The 22,183-nt window shown below is 45.6% G+C and overlaps 1 protein-coding gene across 2 annotated transcripts in view; it reads left to right on the top strand.

Moving 5' to 3' along the window:
• CRB1 (crumbs cell polarity complex component 1) overlaps window positions 1-22,183 on the top strand; it is a 128,721-nt gene that overhangs the window by 84,979 nt on the left and 21,559 nt on the right. The window contains exons 6-11 of one of the 2 annotated variants that reach the window (XM_074351584.1): window positions 613-1,569; window positions 7,044-7,591; window positions 8,990-9,155; window positions 12,272-12,470; window positions 15,295-15,423; window positions 18,745-18,871. In XM_074351584.1, coding sequence (XP_074207685.1) covers window positions 613-1,569; window positions 7,044-7,591; window positions 8,990-9,155; window positions 12,272-12,470; window positions 15,295-15,423; window positions 18,745-18,871 — 2,126 coding nt within the window. Of the gene's footprint in view, window positions 1-612; window positions 1,570-7,043; window positions 7,592-8,989; window positions 9,156-11,563; window positions 12,471-15,294; window positions 15,424-18,744; window positions 18,872-22,183 lie in introns of both variants that reach the window. The other variant, XM_074351583.1, reaches the window with a different exon arrangement.

Genomic DNA, 22,183 nt, shown 5'->3' with positions numbered 1-22,183 from the left:
GGAAGGTGAATGAACTAGACCCCAGAGCTTGTTATGGGATAGATTTCATTTTATACTAGAATTGTGGCCAGGAGGAACTGGGACCTTCCACCTTCCTCGGAAACTGTCTGCAGAGAGTTGTCTGGACTGTCTGTGTGTGCAGGGGTTGTGGGAAGGCGCAAAACCTGTAGAAGGCAGATCAGTGTTTCCAAGCAGAACAGAGTGAAATTAGCAGCCCAGGAAGGAAAAACATATCCCCAAGCAAATAAACTGTATCTAGCGTTGCTGCCAAGAGCAATCTCGCTCTCTCTTTAAAAAAAAAATTTTAAGATATTCAGTATCACATATGTGTCTGAAAACGATAGTTTGAGTCAACCACTGTTTTTGGTAAATGCTCTGTTTCTAGAGGAAGAATTCAAGGTTTGCCCTGACTGCACGTCGCTGCACTGTCCAGGCAGAATGGTGGCATTGGTGTCAGCTTCCTCGATAACTATTCACATTTTTTTTTAATCCATCGCTGTCCTCAACCTGAGCTGGCTCTGCACTTCCACAACATGATACATGAAAATTAAGTGAAGCTTCTATTTTGTTCTCAAGAGATGTAATTCCAGTCTGTTCTTTACCGTTGCACAGGAATCCACTGTGACGAGGACATTGACGAGTGTTCTTCGAGCCCTTGTCGGAACGGTGGTACCTGTGAGAACTCGCCAGGGAACTACACTTGCCTTTGCCCGTTCGACACCCTTTCTGGAGCACAGTACGGAGGACGGGACTGTTCTGACATCCTCCTGGGCTGCACCGATCGCCTGTGTCTGCATCATGGGACATGCATCCCTCACTTCCAAGACGGCCAGCACGGCTTCCGCTGCCTGTGTCCACCTGGCTACACCGGGTCACTGTGTGAAACTGTCACCACACTTTCTTTTGAGGGCGATAGCTTCCTGTGGGTCACAAGTGACTCAGCCAAGGACTCAGGCTGTAACATAGCCCTCAGGTTTCAGACTATCCAGCCAACAGCTCTTCTGCTTTTCCGAGGGGACAGGGACAGGTCCATGATGCTGGAGTTGCTAAGTGGCTACGTTCACTTATCAGTTCAAGTCAGTAACCAGTCAGAGGTGGTCCTGCTCGTCTCCCATGACACCAGCGATGGAGAGTGGCATTCAGTGGAGGTGACGTTCGCAGAGGCTGTGACCCTTGCCTTACTGGACCCCTCCTGCAGGGGGACCTGCATCACCAGGGCTCCTTCTCCATTTGAAAGGGATGGGTCCACATGTGCTTTCCAGAACTCCTTTCTGGGGGGTTTACCCGAGGGAACGACCCCCAGTGGTGTGGCTCTGCTGGACCTGGATGTCTCGACCGTACCACCCACACCCTCGTTTATAGGTTGTCTCCAAGACGTTCAGATGGGCTCAAATCTCATCACCACGGAGAACGTCACACCCGGGGCCTCCCTGAACGTCGGGGCGGGCTGCGTGAGACAGGACCAGTGTGAAAGCCAGCCTTGTCAGCACAGAGGCCGCTGCTTCAACCTGTGGCTGAGTTACCGGTGTGATTGCTACAGGCCCTACCAGGGCCCCGACTGTCAGGGAGGTGAGCGCGCCTGGGGACCCAGGAGGGCGGGGCCTCCGAGCAGGGCAGTGACCAGACAGCCAGCCTGGTCCTGCCCGTCGTGAAGCAGAACGACCCCTCAGAACCCTGTGGCCAGCCACCCGGTGCCGGGGAAAATGAGGAGGCTACTGATGGGGGTTCAGTAAACCTGAGTGGCTTCACAGGACCCCAAGGTCTCGCTCCTGCAGAGAAGGGAAAAATAAGCCCATAGCTCCTATCCAAGTGGGTTTTCATCTGGGTGTGTACAAAATGCTGTTACCATTTGACCCTTTGTTGTGTATCGGAAATTTACTGTCTTATTTGAAAGAGAAATCATCTTTTGGAGAAAGAGGACCCTGAGAGCTGAAACTAGTCAATGCCAGGTGCTGGCACGACGTCCTCTGCACAGTAGGCTCTTAGAACGTATTTACCTCCTGTCCCTCCATTCTGCTCAGTTCACACTTGCTCCCAAATCACGCTTACATTCAGAACTTTTAAAAAACCACCAGTTTTATTCAAAGGTGTATTTTCCAGAGCTGCGCTGGAGAAAACAGGTACTCTACGTACAAGGCTAAAGCAAAAAAGAAAAAAAAGTAAAAGAAAATGTGGACAGTTAACAACACTGAAAGTTGGCAGGTGCCATGAACTCACTGGGCTGATTCCTCTAGCAAATCAGTTTGAAATATGCTTCCAAAGCCTTACTTCCAACATGGGTCCAAAGACTGCTGTTGCTAGTGATCAGTGCATACCTCTTCCTTTTTATTTTTTACTTTTTGTATCTGTATATGTATTTTTATTGACGTCTAGTCAGTTTACAGTGTTGTGTCCGTTTCTGGTGTGCAGCACGATGCCCCAGTCATCCATGAACACACATATACTCACTTTCATGTTCTTTTTCACCGCAAGTTACCACAAGATGTTGAATATAGTTCTCCGTGCCCTACAGTATGAACTTGTTCTTCTTTCTTTTTATTATTATTATCTTGCATCGAAAATGTCGGAAAGGTAATTGCAACAGACTGCTTTGAAGTGCAGCTGTAATTTACCCCACGATTTTAGAGTCACTTGAAGTGGGACAACCTCTGATAAATAGTCTTCTCTGCTTCGTATGAAGAGAAATTGAAACCAGTCTTAGCGGATACCCTGCTCCGTGTAGACGGGCTAAGAGTTATTAGAAAACCTTCACGGGTCTCCCTCTGACCACAATATTCATTACAAATCATGGACCTGCTTGGCAATGGGCTATGACATCTACTAGCTCTATGCAATATTTTAAGTGGAATGGCAGGTTGTTTTGTGATTTTTTTAAAAAAGGAGAAAAGGGGAAATTATATGGGGGCAGTGTTCACTTTTTGAAGAAAAATTTAATTGAGCCAAGGCAATATTTTTACTACATATACAAAATAACAAACAGATGCGGACTCATTTTGACTGGCTTCCAAATGCAGTGACCCCTGAGGTTAATACCGACCACGGTGATGCTAACTGTCCTGGTAAATAGATTCAAGAGATGCCAATCCAGCGGGTTCTGCTTTCCTTTAGTTTATTATTTTTTCCCCCCAACTTGGAAAATCACAAAGTTTTTAAGCGCAGTTCCTGGGCTGGTTGCCTGTCCCCTCTCTTCCTGCAGTTTCCTTGCCCCCACTGCCCACCTCCTACTATTTGAAACTGTTGAACCTTCATGAAAATGCTTGACTTCAAAAGATAGCTTTTTAGGAAGTTAAGTTCTGTAAAATCTTCTCTTTCTGAAGATTCTTGGTAGAAGTTTAAGGAAAATTATATTTCTCATGTCACCTCTTAGTCATAAAATTAAAATATTGTGTTTTTGCTGTCATCTTGAAGGAATGTTTGCTGGGGAGTTTGTTCCACCACAAAAGACCCTTAGAAATTGTCTTGAGAACTCGGAGTCTTTCTGTCATTTCACACGGATGTTCGAGAGGGAGGAGATGTGCTAAAACGTACAAGAAAGACTTCACCCAACTCATGATCTCAGCTCAGCGTTTCCCAAACGTGGTCCCCACTGCCATGAGCAAACAGACCGGGCAGAGGAGTTCGCTGGCAGCCTGAATGTGAAAGACAGACAGACTTTCTATATTTTAAGGCTGATCTTTCTAAAAATAATCAAGTGTCTCAATAAGGAGTTCTGAAGAGTATTCCTTAGAGCTTCATTCCCAGAAATGTCATCTCAGTGTCCCTTGGTGCGTTGGCTATGAGCATGTGAGCAGAACGTGGAGCCTCCCAGGATCTGTTGAGGATAAATGCACCACCGACCTCTTGCCTTCTAGAGAAGATTTGATTTATAGAGGCAGTCTACACATGTTTTGTCTTCAGAATACACCTTAGCTTTGAGATGCTTCACCTCTTATAGTTTCTTAGATGCAGAAGGGGCTTCACCCCATGACTGAATTTTTTCACACTGTTGTGCCTGCCAAGTGGCCCAAACGTCTTGCTTACACACCTTCAGGGAACTCACCCAGACTCCATCTTCCCAGAAATCCCCACAAAGTTGTTTCTTTGTACTGAAATAAAACATGGTCACCATAAGTTGCATGCATTGGCAGCATTGTCACTCTTGAAGCCAATACCAATCTTACATGTCTTCTTCTTGAGAACACAAATATTTGAAGAGAAGTGTCTTGTCCTATCCTATCTTATCCAAGCCATCACTCCCACCATGCTAAACACTTTCCACAGGACATCGTTTTCAGACACTCCATCAGCTGCCTGCTGGCTCTGGACTCAATTTGCTTATCTGGCTCCTCGATGTAGCTGGCGGTGCAGTGACACAGGACTGTAACCTTCCTCATTCTAGGTAACGTTCTTCTATTTTGCAGCCTGATATCCGGTTGACCTCTCAGCAGCCACGTTCTGTGATCACTCTGAGCTGTTCTCACTCATGGTGCCCCAGACCTCTGTGTCTTCCACCCTAAACTGGTGAGGTCTATTTAGACACAAATGGCTTTTATTTATTCTCAATCAATTCTTCTTGTTGTATTCTGCCAACCATTAAAACCTGGATTATTTTTCATCTGTATCTGTCATCCCTCTTCATGACTTATCAACAACACATACGAGAATCATTCTTCCCACGTCCACAGACAAGTCATATATTGCATTGGGTGTTTCAAAAATCATGCGGTAAATCACATGCTCTGACTGCCTGCTCGTGATTTCTGAAGAACAGGCTTGCTGCTGGAGAGTCGAGCAGCTGAGAATAAAAACCAGCTCTGTGTTCTGTCTTTTCATCTGGATCCACAAAGTGACGCTGCAGGCATCGTGGGATGACCAGTGGGGACCCGCCACCCCTGAGGCAGAGTGACTCTGTGCATGTTCTCAAACCTCAGGAACTTCAAGAGCCACATTCTCCTATTAAAGCATTTTATCTCGTGCGAAAGTGCCGCCATGCATCAGAGATGCTCGCCTCTTCAAACGGATTGGTACGCCTAGCAGTGCGCTTTGAAAGCTACCTATAGTTGCCTGGAGCAGGTGGTCTCCAAATGCAGATCCCAAATGTAACGTGCCTGTCAGAATCAAGGCAGAACTCTGAAAATGTAGCCTTTGATGCAGGAGGTCATCAAAAACACAGATGGCAGCCTAAGCAAGTTTCACTGCAGTTCGGCTGAACTAAAACACATCTTACCTGTGCTCAGTCCTCAGTGGAACCAGAGGGCGGCCCTTGAAAACACGCTGGGATATGACCCGTTTTTTCTGGCTGGGATTGGGATGTAAAGCCTTGAAGATGAAAGTATCGTTCAGACGATGCTCTTGTCAAGCTCTTGGGTGATTTCCAGATTGCAAAATCCAACAGTCAATTTTCAGGCCTCATCTTACCTGACCTCTCGCAACAGTCCCCACAGCTGAATGCTCCCTCTTCCTGAGAGTTCTTTCCGCACGAGGGTTGTGGGACATCCCTCACTCTGGGTTCTCTTTCCGTCTTACTCCTGTGTTGTCTCCTTTACCTCTGAATGGTTCCTGGACCTCTCTTCCTCTCTCTCTCCATTCACTCTCTTGGTGCTCTCCTCCGACCTTATGGCGTTAAATGCCATATTTATACGGAAAAATCCAAAATTACTATGGCCAGCCCGGAACGTCTCCCCCGAACCGCTCTGTCTGCTACTTACTGGGCGTTGCCATCGGGAGGGCTAATAGGGTGTCTCAGATTTGACACGGACTCCCGCCTTCCCTTCGGACCTGCTCCTCCTGCGTTCTTCTCCATCTCGGCGAATGGAAACGCAGCGTTTCTGGTTACTTGGACCAAAAACCTTGGAGACAAACTTGCCCCAGAATATCGTGTTGGTTCTACCAAAACATTTCTGAAATCTGACCACCTCCCTCCATCTTCACCGTTACCACTGACCCAAGCCACCATCATTTCTCTCTTGAACTTCTGCAATAATATCTCTATTTTCTTCAGGGTTTTGCTCAAATGTTACCTTCTTGGATAGTTCCTCCCTGACTAGTCCACTTAAAAATGACAGCTGCACCCCCACCCCCAGCTCTCCTCACCCCCTCTCTGCCTGACTGACTTTCTGTCAGAGAATCTGCTTCCACCTGACATACTGTGTAGTTTGCTTCTTTACCCAGATCTGGTCTGTTCTCCACCAACTGGAATCTCAGCTCTAGGAGAGCAAGAACTCTGCTCCTACCACCTCATCAGTGCTTTGGGAGGTCAGCGTTCATTTTCATACTTCTCCAATTTTCTTGTCATGCCGCATGTCGGTAGTGTTGCCACGTCACCACATCACAAACTTCTCTGATCCCAGGAAACGCTGGGTGGGTTCAGCGCTCCGCTCTGCCCTAGTCCCCTGTCCCCAAGCCTCTCCTCCCCCCAGGACCACAGAAGGAACAGTCCTTGTCGTCCCTTGTTCAGCTGCCTTGCCTCTCACGATTATTATCCCAGAAGAGGACGTGCAGATCTAACGCTTGATTTCTGCCCTTTACGAGGAATGATGAGGTTTACGCCATTCGCTTGAGCACAGCCCCAAGCAGGAAAGATGACGCCTGCTTGACTCGTCGGCTTCCAGGTGTCGCAGGAAGAGCTCTTGCCCCCAAATTTCTCCAAACCAAGTTGCAGTACAGTCGTATCTGATATTCCACCTTAAGCCCCACCTTTTTAGGGCAATTTAATAGAGGTTCAAAAGTTTATCTGTGCAGAAATCTTCTCTTTCTCTTTCGTGATCAGTGGACCTCACCTATAAGCTATAAACCAAAATCTCGTTGTTTTCAGAATAAAGTAAATCCTGAAGTTCAGAAAGTCAGGCCAAACTGTCATTCTATTGAATAAACCTGTCCTGGACTTTCAAAAATATGAATGTACTTATGTGTGTATGTATATATGCACTACAGAAATACATATACATATATATATTATATATATATATATATATACGCATATATATTTCACCTTTTGCTGCTGTTTATTTGTGAGTCTTACGGTGTTTCTCTTTTGTTTCTCCTCCTGTATTTTGATACTACAGAGTACGTGGCAGGCAGATTTGGCCAAGATGACTCCACCGGATACGCCGCTTTTCATCTGGACGAGACTTACAGAGAGGACGTCACCCTCTCCATGTTTGTTCGAACACACCGCCCATCAGGCTTACTTCTCACCGTGGGACACAGCGCTTACCGACACCTCCGTGTCTGGCTGGAACGTGGCCGACTAGCAATGCTGACTCCGAGTTCTTCCAAATTATTAACAAAATTTGTTCTCAGCGATGGAAATGTCCACTTGATATCTTTGAAAATCAAGCCAAATAAAATTGAGCTGTATCAGGCGTCACAAAACCTAGGATTTATTTCTGCTCCTACATGGAAATTCCAAAGCGGAGATGTCCTCTATATTGGTGGCCTGCCTGACAGACAAGAGACTGAAGTTAATGGTGGCTTCTTCAAAGGCTGTATTCAAGATATAAGATTAAACAACGAAAACCTGGAATTCTTCCCAAATTCAACGAGCAAGGCAGCCCACAGTGCAGTTCTCGCCAACGTGACCCGAGGCTGTCCTGGGGACAACGTGTGTGAGGTAGGGTTATTCATACCAGCCGTGTCCGTATTATGTGCTGAGGCTGCACTTCATTAAACAGATCGTTTGTTGTAACTGTTCTTTGTATGTGACGGTGATGTCACTGACCCACCAGCCACAGAATAATTCTGCATCAATGTTTTCCTGGCAAGTCTGGGGGATTTATGTTGAGCCGTAAAAATAAAACCTTGACCTTGTTGTCATCATGGCCTGTTTAACCAACCAAGAGATCTACACATTCTACATAACAACCAAATTACTTAAGAATAATCATATTTTAATTCCCAAATTCTTGATGGCATCCCAGAGGTTTAACTGAATGAACTCATTTTGAAACATACTGTTAACTTTACCTTAAGTGCCCAATGACCATTGTTCTGAACATGTATTAATAAGAAAAAAAAATCTGAAAGGCATCTTCCTTCTGGGAGTTGGATTTGAAATAATCTCTCTGAAATGTAATTACTCAGAGCCCATGTTTTACTTTATATTTTGTGTGCGTGTCTAAAATCTACTTCAATATGTGAATTTGTTGGCATGACCTTTCAAAGGAAGAGAAGGAAACACATTTATATCTGTTGAGCACTTACTGAGCTCTGACTGTCGTCACGCACTGGGCTCACTTCTAAATAAACAGAAATGGGTCATTGTGGCATTACTATGGGGGCACCACCAGCGTGCCAGGTACTATTTCACACGGATCCGTCCGTCTCATTGTGTGGAAGGACTCCCGTGCAAAGCAGGCATCGTCATCATCTCCGTGTATGTTAATTACCGATACGGAGACTGGCGTTTAGGAAGGTTGTGTCCCTAGATCACGTGGTGACAGGGGAACAGGATGAGTACAGACTGAGCTCTCAGAAAGTCCTTCTTAAATACTTTCATTTGGAAGACTTTGTGAGAAACCTCAGGAGAAGTCAAATTATAATAATCTGTTTCTGATTCAGAGGCAGAGAAAAACGGGGGCGGGGGGGGGGTCACTGTATGGGGACCCACAGGATCCAAGTCCCAAGCTGCCCTCTTTGACTTTTGATTGATCTCAGACAACAAGAGGGACCTCAGCTTCCTCGTCAGTTAAAAACAGGAGTAATAATCTCCAACTTAAATGGTAATCAGTGTCATTGAAAGTGTCTGGTAGCCTGTGAATTACAGAGAGTATTACTACACCTCTTAAAACACCGTATAAAGTTGTGTCATACGGGATCGATGTCACGTGTTTTCCTTTCTTTCTCATTTCCTCCCTCCCAATGGTCGCAGCACATCTTCGCTAACCAGTGGGCATACAGAGGCAGAGATGTGAACATGCAGGGAGTCAGCATTAGATGTGGGTCTTGCCTTGACTGCTCACCATCTTTAGTTGCCAGTGCTTTTTACGCCTTTGATTTGTTTCCGGCTCAGCCCAACCCCTGTTACAACGGAGGTGTCTGCTACGCCCTGTGGGACGACTTCTCCTGTGCCTGCCCCGCCAACACAGCTGGGAAGACCTGCCAGGACCTGCGCTGGTGCGAGCTCGGCCCGTGTCCCCCCGGCGCCCGGTGCCAGCAGGTGCCTGGAGGATTTGAATGTAGGTGGAGTTCAGACGTGTCACCCACCCAGTTAAGCTGGCATTTCACGTGTCCTATGACTCGACCCAGAAAACGAACACAAATTCCGCTCACCAGATGGGTGGCTTCTCCCAGAGCAAGTGGCAGTGGAGCAGACCAAACAGGAGTTTGACGAACCAGAGGTGCCTGGGCCTCGCCCTGCCCCTGGGCTTCGGGGTGGGAGGTGGAGTCTGAGTTCCACCAGACCGAGATCCTCGATCACTTAAGGCAACTTTGGGAAGACAGAATTAACCGGGTGATATTTGGTTCTGCTTTTCTCGTTGCTGGCAGCACGGAATAAAGGTGCCAGTGTGAGCCCATGGCCAAGGGCCACCTGGGAGGAAGCGTCTCCGTAGTCTGAGGCTTCCTCTGTAGCATAAGGATGGAAGATACATCCGTGTGTGTGTGATGATGACATGACCTCGTGTGTACAGAGCCAAACGCATCAGGCGCTCAGTTAATGCCTGTCAGCAGTATTTCCCTCAATCTGAACGATTTTCCTGCCCAAATTCAGTACTACCGAGCACAAATTCCCCCATGTAAGCAATTTAAATCCTTTCTTCACAATTTTGACCTATCTACATACTAGCCACACTTTTACTTGTATTCTGTCTTTTCTCCTACTTCAAATAATGCAGAGTTCAGTCTGTAGGCAACCATCGGTGTCTGCACTCATTTTTAATTTCTTCTCCTTGTTCAAAGCTTTTGCTTCTAAAATTTTTCTCTCCCTTGCCAGCATCATCAACTTCTCCATCAGCCTATAAACAGACTGACAATTTCTCGTTATAGGCTTTTTCCCTTGACACCCCACCCCCACCCCCTCTAGCCACCACCCATGCTCCTGTGCCCTTTATAGCGGGAGAAATCCTCTAAGAGTTGTCCTCAATATGCATCGATGTCTTACTCTGTCCTTTATTCTGCCCCATCGGTCAGGCTCCCAGACACCCCAGAATCCTCTCAACCCAGAGCTTCACCAGCAGCCTTCATCACTTCATTCTGTTTTCTACCTAAATGTCCTCTTGCCTGCCTTCCTTTTTCTTCGTGTCTCTTACCATCCCTGGATGTTTGTTGTACGCGTGTTTGTTCACTTGTTCGCCACCTTTTCCTCAATTGAATATGAGTTCCCAAAGGGAAGGACGTTTTCTATTTGGCTTCTCACGTTACTCTTGGCACTTACAATGGTGCCAAACATACAGGAAGTTGTCAGTAAATGCTTCTTAAATGAATCATTTTTTCCTTCAATTTAACTCAGTATTTTTACTTAACTGCTCTAGAATTTAAGTACGTTATCTGCATACAATTTTTTCAGAAAAATGCATAAGATACCTTGGAAAGCATTGCACTAAATTAGCAGACTGGAGTGAGAGGACTGACTGACCTCAGGCCAGTATCCTATTTGGACTGAGTCCCAAAGTGACTGAGGACAAGAATGTATTTACTTTTATGTTTCTGCATTTTAAAATCATATGTCAAAGTGGTATGTGAAATGTAATGCACCATGTGTATACTTGGGGAAGGTTTTTAGAAGCATATCTACACTCTTATATTTCATATTTAAGAAACAATATGCTACACACGTGTATAAAGCACAATGAATTGGTGTAAAGGATGAGCTCGGGTCTCTGAAGTGGCACAGAACTTCAAGTGCAGCCTCTTCCGTTGCTCTACTTCTGAATGGTTTGCTTAAAATCGCTCGCTGGTTAGTAATTTTATTGTTAACCTTTGGGCAGCACTGAAGTTGTTAGTCCCAGTTATGTTCTGCAGAATGGTTTAAATCATTTTCAGCGTTTCACAGGGGAAAAGGAGGAGGGTTTCTAGGAACAGTGGCAGTCCAGGGACCATCCCACTGGTAGACTCTGCTCTCGGGGTCCGCATCAAGGATGCGGGTGCCCCGTGTCAGAAAGGCGTGGGTGACTCTTCTCTGCCACTGGGCTGCCACCACAGAAAGAGAAGAAAGCTCACCTCTGACCTTTCCAAAGGTCTCAATAACATTTGGTTAAGTACGACTTATCTTAAGGGAGACGATGTAAACCGATAGGATACCATCAGAATATGTTAGGATTTCAATGGAAAAGAAATGCATGGCTTGGATTTTGGTATGAGACCATCCAGGTTTGATATCCTGGCTTTTTTATCTATTAGGCACATGACCAGGAGAAAATGACTTCACTTCTGTGAGTCTCAGTTTCCTCTTCTATAAAGCTGAGATTATCATAATCACAGTAAAGCTGTATTCAGGAACTCTGTACATGAAATAATATAAAAGCAAGCAATACAGTTCCTGGCCCGCGTCAGGCAACATGTGGTGCTCGCTAACCCCGATGGAGGTGATTAAGCAAGCATTCCAGATCTAATCAAGGTACTGGTTGGTACTGCTTTCTCTTTTCAGGTACTGCAAATGCTGTTTTTAATGGGCAAAGCAGCGAAATAGTATTCAGGAGCAACGGGAATATTACCAGAGAACTCACCAACATCACATTCGGTTTCAGAACAAGGGTTGCAAATGCGGAGATCCTGCACGCCGAGAAGGAGCCTGAATTCCTTAACGTTAGCATTCGCGATTCCCGCTTATTATTTCAGCTGCAAAGTGGCAACAGTTTTTACAGGCTGAGTCTGACGAGCTCACAGTCTGTGGATGATGGCGTGTGGCACCATGTGACTCTCTCCATGACCGACCCACTGGCCCAGGCTTCCAGGTGGCAAATGGAAATGGACCACCAAACACCTCCGGTGACCAGCGTGGTCGCCACTGGGAGCCTCAGCTTCCTGAAGGAGGATGTGGACATCTGTGTGGGGGGCAGAGCGGACGGCCCCATGCAGGGCCTGCAGGGCTGTCTAAGCACAATAGCGGTCAGTGGCGTTCACCTCTCTTACTTCGAAAACGTCCGGGGTTTCCTTAATAAGCGTCAGGAGGAGCAGTTTCTCAAAGTCTCGGTAAATACGGTGGCCACTGGCTGTTTGCAGTTAAACGCTTGCAAGTCCAACCCCTGCTTGCACGGAGGACACTGTGAGGACACGTACAGCTCTCATCACTGCGCCTGTCCTGAGGGATGGTCAGGGCCCCACTGTGAACGCAACATTGATGAATGTCTTTCAGACCCCTGTATCCATGGCAACTGCTCGGACAGGGTAGCAGCCTATCACTGCAGGTGTGAGCCTGGATACACCGGTGTGAACTGCGAGGCGGGCGTGGACCACTGCCAGAGTCACCAGTGTGCCAACGGGGCCACCTGCGTCAGCCATGCCGAGGGCTACTCCTGCCGCTGTCCTGGAAATTTCACGGGGAAATTTTGCAGGTGAGTGTAGCAGCCACATCCAGCCTGGTCTTTGGAGCTGTTTGTTGCATCTTCAGACTGGCTGGCTCTCTCCCCAGGTGTGCACGTAGAGGCTGGGCGGGAGTGACATTGGTCACATCTATCATGATTTGGTCCTGTGAGGACAGGACCTTACCTGCTGGCATGTTCTACAAAGAAGAAAGGGAGGGTTTTAAGCAGACTTTAAGCAGAATGTTTTCTCTGTCAACTCTGTCCAAATATGTCTCAGGAACTACAGCCCCAGAGTCTGACAGCCTTATGGCCTCAGGAAACAGACACATTTACCATAAATGCAAGAGCTGAATTTTAGAATTGCTGGGGGAAGCCTGACCCCCTGAAACAATGCCCTTGATGATTTCAGGCAGCCTAACTTAGACAATTCTGAAAAGACTGTCTTAAAGTTTAATTTCAAAAAGGCGAAGTCATGACACTCAGACAAATATAAATGGTTTTATTTCTTGTTAATGAGGGAACCAATAAGATATAAAAATCAAAATTGTGAAGGACAATCTAATTATATATAAAATATATACATATAGAAATAGATTTGTAAATAGCGATGAGGAAATGAATTTAGCAATAAATGCAAAACTGTTTAGTATTTTGTAGGGCAACAAAATTAGTATTTGAAACCATCTTTTCTATAGTGTGACAACTGATTGTATCATTACAGGCTTATTTGCATTTCGTTGAACAAGATCCATTTGTATTACTATAATTTTCTATAACTTACAGAGTTATAAAATGGCTTGGTAAAGAAAATCTGAGGAGGGGGAGGGTATAGCTCAGTGGTAAAGCACATGCTTAGCATGCGTGAGGTCCTGAGTTCAATCCCCAGTACCTCCATTAAAAAATAACTAAATAAATAAACCTAATTTCTCCCCCCCAAAAAAAAAATTGTTTTGAAAGGGGGAGGAGGGTACAGCTCAGCCGTAGAGGATGTGCTTTGCTACTAGCATGCAGGAGGTCCTGGGTTCAATTTTATTAAAAAAATAAAAAAGTAAATAAATAAACCTAATTATCTCCTCCCCCCAAAAAAAGATTAAAAAAAAAGAAAAGACAATCTAAAGCATACACGTTAGAAAATCCGACAATTTAGTGGGTCCTTTATATAAACTCAGCATTTCATTGAAAAAGAGCACAGTGATCTCTTTTGCCCATTTCAAAGCATTTCACAATTTTTTTTCCCCTAAAACTATAAAAGCAGTATTTTAGTTCTGGTAATCACCCCCATTTCATATTATGTAAACAGAAATAAGGATGGAGGTTTTCCTGCTAAGTCACATGGCTTTAATATTTCCATGTAAGTAGAACCCATTGCTGTCTTCCTAACTTAGACTTGTTTTAAATTCACTGTTATAGGGACGTGGGAGGGTTGTTTCTAACAAGGAATACAAAGTCCCGGGGCGTTGACCAGAGCGCCTGGCGTGGGCTGCCGCCTGCAGACACTGTGCTGATTCAGAGGCTGTTCCTTAACTGGACGAATCTCCGAGCAGACAGAATGTGGAGGCATCCCCATGGGCAGATGCATCTGTCTCCCTAATATTCATTCTTGCTCAGAGCCTAGGAAGGCGTGACACTAGACTAGGTGCTGAGTGCTGACATTCCAATAAAACGTCACCTCTCACAAGTTAACCGACTCATTTGCCAACAGGTAAACTGCTTGTTTGAAAGCAAACGACATTCAGGATCCAAATTAATAATAGCGCTGCCATGGCGACTTTGGATAAGTAACATAAACACAGATGCCCCAGTAACCAGTTCTCCCATATTTTTTTCTGCCTAATTCATCAGAGTCAAGTTCTCCAAGATTAAAGTTTTCAAAAGTACTTTCTATTGAGATTTAAAAATTGTTGACTACAGGTAGATGTATAGGAAATGTCCCTATTTGCGTTGCTAATTACCCTCTTTCAAAGCCAGTTGACACTTTGGGCTCCTCTGAAGACTCGTTGGGCTATTTCCTTTTTCAAGTCGATTTGATTAGCTCTTACGGGAAGAGACACATTTAAACATCTTGTAGTCCGGTTTCTCCATCTTAGCACACACGGCAGGACAAAATTAAATTCATCTTCTGTTTCCTGAATATTAACTATGTATCCAGCTCCACCCACACCATGCCCAGTGGGTCCAAGGACCTGCACCATACCTGAAAATCTTTTTAATCAGTCCCTTCACATCGCTGGATTTTATCTACCAGTAAAGTTCTGCTTAGCTTCTAACAATTTGTTCCACCTTTTATAAGGATTCCTTAATATATACAGCTTAGTGATTATACAGAAGAGCCACTCTCTGAATTCACATGTAGTTAGCTCTGAGTGCGTCTGCTAAACCCCCGGGCAGCATTTGGCTTGCCTTCTGATAAGCGATGAATTACTAAATGGGGGCAGCGAGGGAACTGGAGTTCAGCTCTGAAAAGCTACAGAAATCGCATGAGTGCTCGGGTACCAGCGTGCCGTCCTGTCCTTTCTGGCCCGCAGAGAGATGCACTTTTCCTACGGCCCGTGTTGATTGATCAGCAAAGCAGCAGCAAATCCGGCAAGTTTCTTTCCAGCCCTGAGTGTACCGCCCACCGCCGGGCGTAGATCTTATCTCCGGATGAACACAGTGTAGAGATGGAAGATGGTTAGCGGGGCTCGTGGCAGCGGGGCTCGTGGCAGCGCCCCTCGCAGGCGATTCCTGCCTTTCACAGCACAGGTTCGCGTGTGGGGCTCAGCCGGCCCAAGTCCCTATTCCCGCGTCAGGCAGGGGCTAGACACGTGAGCTTTTCTGGGATGAGATGAACAAGGTGTTGCTTCGATCTCCCTAGACACACCCGGTTACCCTCCGCTGTCTGTGGGAACGAGAGGACAAACTTCACCTGCTACAACGGGGGCAACTGCACGGAGGCCCAGGGTGAACCACGGTGTCTGTGCGCGCCAGGCTTCGCTGGGCAATGGTGAGTCACCTCAGAGCTTTTCTGGGAGAAAATTCTGGTCTGAAGAACTGCGAGAGTACGCTAAGTTTATTTCTCCTCTAATTTTTCATCTCAGTTCCCACAGGAAAATCTGTGCTGAAATAATGGTCTGGCCAGAGTCAAACAATAAAAAAGAAGAAAAATGACAGTTTAGGTCAAAGTCAGGAACACTTTATTAGCCAAGACTTTAACTAGAGGAATATGTCTTTGAAAAATGTGAAATGTGATATTTTTCTTAGGAGTACTTTTGGATTCGTGTTTCTGTCCCACTAACTCTAATACATGATTCAAATGTGGTTGTTCTTGAAGTAAAATAAAATATACCTTAAAGATCGCCCCTTAGAATTACCTAGACCCCTGAAAGTGTACACACCTGATCCAGGTGAGTTTACCTTTCCCAGAGAAACCCTTCAACTCCACCTGATGCCAGAATTGTTGATGTGGGGTTGGTCACTGGCTTCAGACAATCTGTGACCTGCTGGAAATGCGGGCAAGTTTGGACATGCATTTGACTGGCTGAAGTGAGGTCAAGGGTGAAAAGCTACATCCTCCATAGCTTTGATCAGATTCCCCAAGGGACCAGTGTCCCCAGAATGGTGACAGACCAGGGTGCTAAAGATAGAGATACTTTAAAAGCAGATAAATAATTAACCACTTGTCGAGCACCGTGCCAGGCACCTTATATATTCTCACTTTTGTCATTTCCATCTCGCGTGTGTGCACCCAGCAGCAGAGAGGGCCAGTGGCAGGCCAGGTGCCAGTCCAGGCGTGGCTGCAGCAAGGCTGTCTGCCTCTGGAGCCTCCGCTCGCCCGGCGGACGTGCCGGCGCAAGTGTGTGACTTGAAAGAAAAGAGAAAGTTCTCCTCCACTTAGTGTACCATCCAGGGCAGGACGTGTTGAGCTCTGATCAAACATCCTCCACTGAACAAATTAGACCAAATCCAATGCATTGGACAAAGAGATTCAGACTGATTTTTCCCAGGAGAGTAGTTAATAAAATAATGGTATATTTTTGCACCATGACAGTTACAGTTTGGATTAATTTGAATGTCCTCATTTCAGCCGGTTCCCTGGGCTTCACACATACAGCTCTTCTGCCATTTTTACAAAACTATAGGCAGCCTTACACTGCATTTCCCCCTCCCAACACTCAGTGACGAGTCTAGTTCTTGCTTTCGCAGTCTGCTTGCAGTGGTTGGCTCTAAGCCGCGCGGGCAGTCCCAGCAGAGATGTGCACGGAGGGATGGAGCCTTGCTCCCCAGGTTTTTCATGCACCATGTTATTAACCCAGAGACCGTTCTGTTGGCCTCCAGTTTCATATGCCTCGAAAATATTGCAAAGACTTTCTTGCCCTAAAATTTGGACAATGATCTAACTATATGTTTAAGTGCTGGTTACTTCCTGCGTCAATGGCACAGTTTAATGCTTAATGTCACATTTAAAGGCGCAATGCACGGAGCTCATTCAAAGCCTTGGATGACTTCTCTCCGCTGCTCACACATTGTTCCTATTTACAACAAACGTTTCCCTTTCCTCCAACGTTTATTTAAAAAAAAATATCTGGCATTTAAATTCAAATTGTCTATGTGAAATGGGGTAAGAAGAGGAAGCTCACTGTGTTCCTTCCTCTCCCAGGAGACTTTTCATCTGGATAAACGCTGCTGAAAAAAGGATTTTTAAAGTAGTGAACACATGTTCAAGGGATTTTATGCTTTCAAAGTCCTTCTCCATCATTAGTCAATCCACTGGATGCTGATGGATGTATTTTGACCTGATTTTCTACCTATTAAAAAACCTTTCTACTGAAAGCTCCAATAATGTTCACAACGATATGTGTGCAGATTGTGCACTGTTTAGTTCAAAAGAGAAATAGATAAGAAACAGAGAAAGAACAGCTAGAGGAAAACTGAGAAATACTGGGCAGTCTCCCAAGGCCAAGGGGGATGTGCGTTCCATGAAGTCCAAAGATGCTGAAAAGCTGTCCTCTAACAAAGTGCCTTCTCTTCCATCGGGGTAGCCCTCCAAGTCCAGCCTGTCGCCCTGCAGGTTGCACGTGATGGATGGTGTGAACACACTGGCCCACCCGGGACAGGGAGTACTTGGCAGGTTCCCTCGAATTGTCAAGTTCTGGTCGGATCTAATCAGAGTCTCCTTCCAGCCCAGAAGCCTGAGCCAAAAAAAGGAAAACAAAATGTCTCAGCTATGCTTGGTATCCAGCGGGATAAGGAGCTGTTTTTCTGGGAAGAAATCTTTTCTTCCTTTTGGCTCGGGTTGGCCCTGCCCCACCCACCCCCTCACCCTCTCTCAGTGTGAGCCCAGGGATTCGTAGACCACCCAGGCGGGCGCGTTTACCTTTTAGGAAGTGGGGAATGAAAAATCGTTCACATTAGACTTCAACCTTGTGGCTCTGTAGAGATTCTTGAAGCTAAGATTTTCTACGAATTTGCCAAAATAAGAGAGATGTCCTGGTTCCCGCTCTCTCCCAAGGCCTCGCAGGGTGCCCCACACTCGGCAGGTATAAATGAACACCCGCTGAGGGAGTGATGGGGAGCCGGTCAGTGAAGGTACCAAAGGACAAGTAGTTGATGCAAAATTCGGTGAAAACATGACAGTGTCCCAGGGAAGAGGAAAATAGCAGTTCACCTTGGAATTGATATCACTTGTTTTGGCAAATTTGGCTTTTGGAAGTCATCCTACCCAAATATGAAAAATTACACTTAGCTAGGAAGCCAGCTGATTAGCAAGTGAAATCTAGTTATTTACTTCCACGTTTTTGTTTAAACGTGGGATTCCCAAGGAAGTTAATCCAAAATCTCCCTGAATAAACCAAATGTATTTTTCCTGTTTGGGAGGCACTGGTGCCTCAGAACCCTCACAGCTCGAGTGGAGGTCTGCTCTGCAGACACTCGGTTGAAAAACACAGCTCACCCTCGTGGTTTCCGTGCACCCCAATAAACTGAGCGTTTGTAAGGTGACAAGGACACTGACACTCTTGAGGGAGAAACTGACCTCAGCGTGGCCCTGTTTTCTCTTGGTGTCTAAATATTTGCCCCTGTGTTCTCATTCTAATGAACCGTGCATGTGTAGGTGTGTGTGTGTCTGTGGGAGGCGGGTGTACAAATTATTTCCGTTAAAACCAAAGCTGGTTAAAGGAACTGAGAGGCACGCGCCCACGTCATGAGAATAGACCGAGACAAGGGGGTGCTCTAGGGACACACGGCAGGTGTCGCCTTTCCCCGTTCCTGTCGCGGCCAGTTTGTTGATGTGGCGCCCGGGCTTCTGCTGTCTCTGTTTATTTTCAAGGTGTGAAGAGGACGTTGACGAGTGTGCCTCCAATCCCTGCCTCCACGGAGGCCTGTGTCGCGACCTGCTGGACAGGTTCCAGTGCGTGTGCGACGTGGCCTTCGCCGGCCCGCGCTGTGAGATGGACGTAAGCAGCCTCTCCTTCTACGTGTCCCTCCTGCTCTGGCAAAACCTCTTCCAGCTTCTCTCTTACCTCATTCTGCGCATGAATGACGAGCCCGTGGTCGAGTGGGGGGAGCAGGACGACTACTGACGTTCCTTCGAACGCCCCCCAGCTTGAAAGCCATTGAATTTCAAGAAATGCCTTGAAATCAAAGGCATCTTGAAAATTAAAATCAAGGGCTGTTTTAAGCATCTCGAAAGCACTCTGTGAGTATATCAGATACTTACCTATGACTGGCTCTAACTGTAAAAAAAAAAAGGCTGGTCTCCATACAAGCAGAAGCAGCTCCGGGTTGTGCATGTGTACAAATGGGCCGTCATTCTTCGCGCTTCCGAATCTGAATGACCCTGAGGTCAGAAACCGCGCCCCCTCCATCCTCGCGGGTGCACTTGCAGAGGGTAAGTGGCCCGAACTCATCCTGACCCTGCATTATTTATGCTCTTTTGTTCTCATCTGTTATTCACGACGTGACAATCTGAAACTCACTCGTTCAACTTTTTATATCCAACTATGCTTTTATACGAAGCTATTCAAATGAAGTGTTTGCCAGTCCTCTGGTAAGTTAAAAAACATATGTATATATAAAGAAAACATGGGAGATTATAGGAAGTCCCTCATAGTGGAGGAGGAAAATGTTCTGATGTAATTGATATCAATACTCAAGTTATACCTCACCAGTATAATTTACAATTCCTTAAAACCTTCTCTCCCCCCCCAAAAAATGGCGGATAAAACCTTTGTCTGTTCCTTTTCCTTGCAATACTTCTTACACAACTAGAATGACTTCTTGTTAACTGCTTATAATTTAGGAGCCTACTGACATTCCTATCAAATGCACTAATCTCAGTTGCTTTTCAAAGCATATTTAATAAAAAATAAGTACTAACGTATGTGTATACACTAAAATATAAGTTATAAAACTTGAATTTCTTGGTGGCATATTTTTCTAAAATTTGCAAGTACATTTATCCTTTTCAGCTATCTTTCAGAAAAAAAGCACGGTACCTATTACAATCAAAATATATTTGACGTTATGATCTTTTAAAATAAATAAACTGAAATGATGGATCTACAAAGTGAATTAATTAATAAGATGCACAAAGATTAATACATTCTTACTTAACTTTAGTAGAGTGTATAACATAGTAATCAGAAAATAACTTTATTTGCTAATATTTTTATTGCTTCTGCTGGCATGTTATCGCTTACGCTAAATCTCTTTGTGTGGGTTTACCTTCCAAAGCAGGCGTTATGTGTGATCTTTTCAGGGAAAAAAGAATTAGAGCCTGTGAATTAGCTTAGAAAGCAATTATAACAACAGAGGCTTGCCGAATACCATTTTGTAAATGTGTTTATGTCTTTAGGAGCTGCCCTGGTCTGATAATAGGAGGGTAATTTATCCACTGGGTGATATGCAAGATTCATTTAGTTCTAATTGTTTAAAGAAATTTGTTTTTCTGTGGAAATGATCAAGGTAAATTTAAATACACCTTGCAAATCCAAAGGACAAAACAGTGTATCATAAAAGCAAAGGAAATAAATTCAGTTTTATTTTTCCATGGTCATAGAAGATTTTATGCGGCAAGTTTATATCCTGGGAGGACTGGCAATCATTTCAAACCAGGAGAATCTAATGTTGCGATCTTTATTTTACACTCACGCACTGCCCTCACACCAGACAGCACAGGCCCCACTGCCCCCTCAGGGGACCTGCCCCAAAGTTAGGTTCTGTGACAAGAGACTCGGGAAAAACCTCCCCACCAACTTCTGCATTCCCAAATTATCCGATGTAAGCATAAAGCTGATGGCAGCCAAAGACCACAAGTACAGTTTTCACATTTGCCCCCTTTTGGACGTATCTGTAATTATAAACTTACAGGCCGTTCCAAATGTAATGTGTTCCCTTCCAAATACATTTCAGAATCACTCACAGTCTCCTCCTCTGTACACATTCTGATGGCTCTGTGGTCACTGTCACTTTCGATGGCTTTTCTGTTTTCCAGATGTCTTGTGAGATATCCAACTTAAACACACTGTCCCTTTTCTCTGTCTTCTGTATTTTCAACTACACTGTGTGGCTTTTGTCCATGAGCACAGAAAAATAAAACCTTTGCTTCTGTCTCTCTGCTTCTCATCCTCTGATGACTGTCTTCATTCGCCTTGACTGTGTCTTGCAAGGTAAGATGCCCACAAGCCAGGCACACGCACTCACACACACACGCACGCGCTCACACACACCACATAATGACACAGGAGCACCTGTGCTGGCGGTCCTGAATCGTGGTCTCTTTCCCCAGATGTGTAATTGCAGGTAAACAGGTGGCCGTCCAAGGTCAAAGTTCTGTGGCGAGCACTCCTCCAGTTGGAATTCTAGAATTGATTACGCCCTTAATTGTTCTCACTACCGATTTCCGCAGTCCCCGCCAGCACCAACCAGCTTCACCTGCTCGGGGGAGGGGCCATCTCACCTGACTGATAGAAATCCACACGAACTCCTCTAGACCCAGCTTCTGAAACAAGACCTGTCTTAGTCGAATTAAATTTTGTTTTAAATTTTGCTCATTTTTAAGGTTGAACATTTGAACTGAACAAGGCGATGTCCATTTTTGGCCATGCCTCCTCCTCCTTTATGTGTGGACCCGGGGAGTGGTTTTTTTTATTATCCTCCTTTTGGGATAACAGGGAAGTAGAGGAAACAGGCAGGTTTGGAGAGATTCATGTTTTGACAGCGTGAAAAGGCAGATTCAACGGACGCTGTTGAGAGCCTTCTCTGTGCCACGGGCTGTGATAAGCCTGCTTTAACTACACATGTTTTTTCGATATAAGGCAATCAGTGTCTTCCAAATTCTTCACCAAATTGTGTTTAAAGATCCCCCCCCCCTTTTTTTTCCATATCTGAGTTTTAAAATGGCAGTTATTCAGCTTGAGTGTTGCAGAATTTAAGTGGAGCCTCTCCTGGAAACGGGCGGGAGTGTCGGGGCATTCGGCAGGAGCGGCCGCCGATGCGGGCGGCGGGCGGAGGCGGAGGCGGGCCGGAGGGGGTGGGGCAGAGTGAGCCCGAGGCTGCGGAGGAAGCGGAGCGAGTCCTCGTAAGCCACGCCCAGCCTGGGCTTTTCTCGCGAGAGCAGCGGAGGGTCTTCCGCGAGGTTCCAACAGAGAAGTGACATCACCAGGCTTGCACTTTTCTGGAAACGGTGATACATCAAATTTGAGTACAGTGATTGTGAAAGAAATCCAGCGAAGAAACTAACGAAATTATTATGCACATGGATTATT

Source organism: Camelus bactrianus, chromosome 23 (assembly GCF_048773025.1).
Source record: "Camelus bactrianus isolate YW-2024 breed Bactrian camel chromosome 23, ASM4877302v1, whole genome shotgun sequence".
NCBI lineage: Eukaryota > Metazoa > Chordata > Mammalia > Artiodactyla > Camelidae > Camelus > Camelus bactrianus.
The sequence above is the reverse complement of the archived record's forward strand: the minus strand, read 5'-3'. Positions and strand labels throughout refer to the sequence as shown.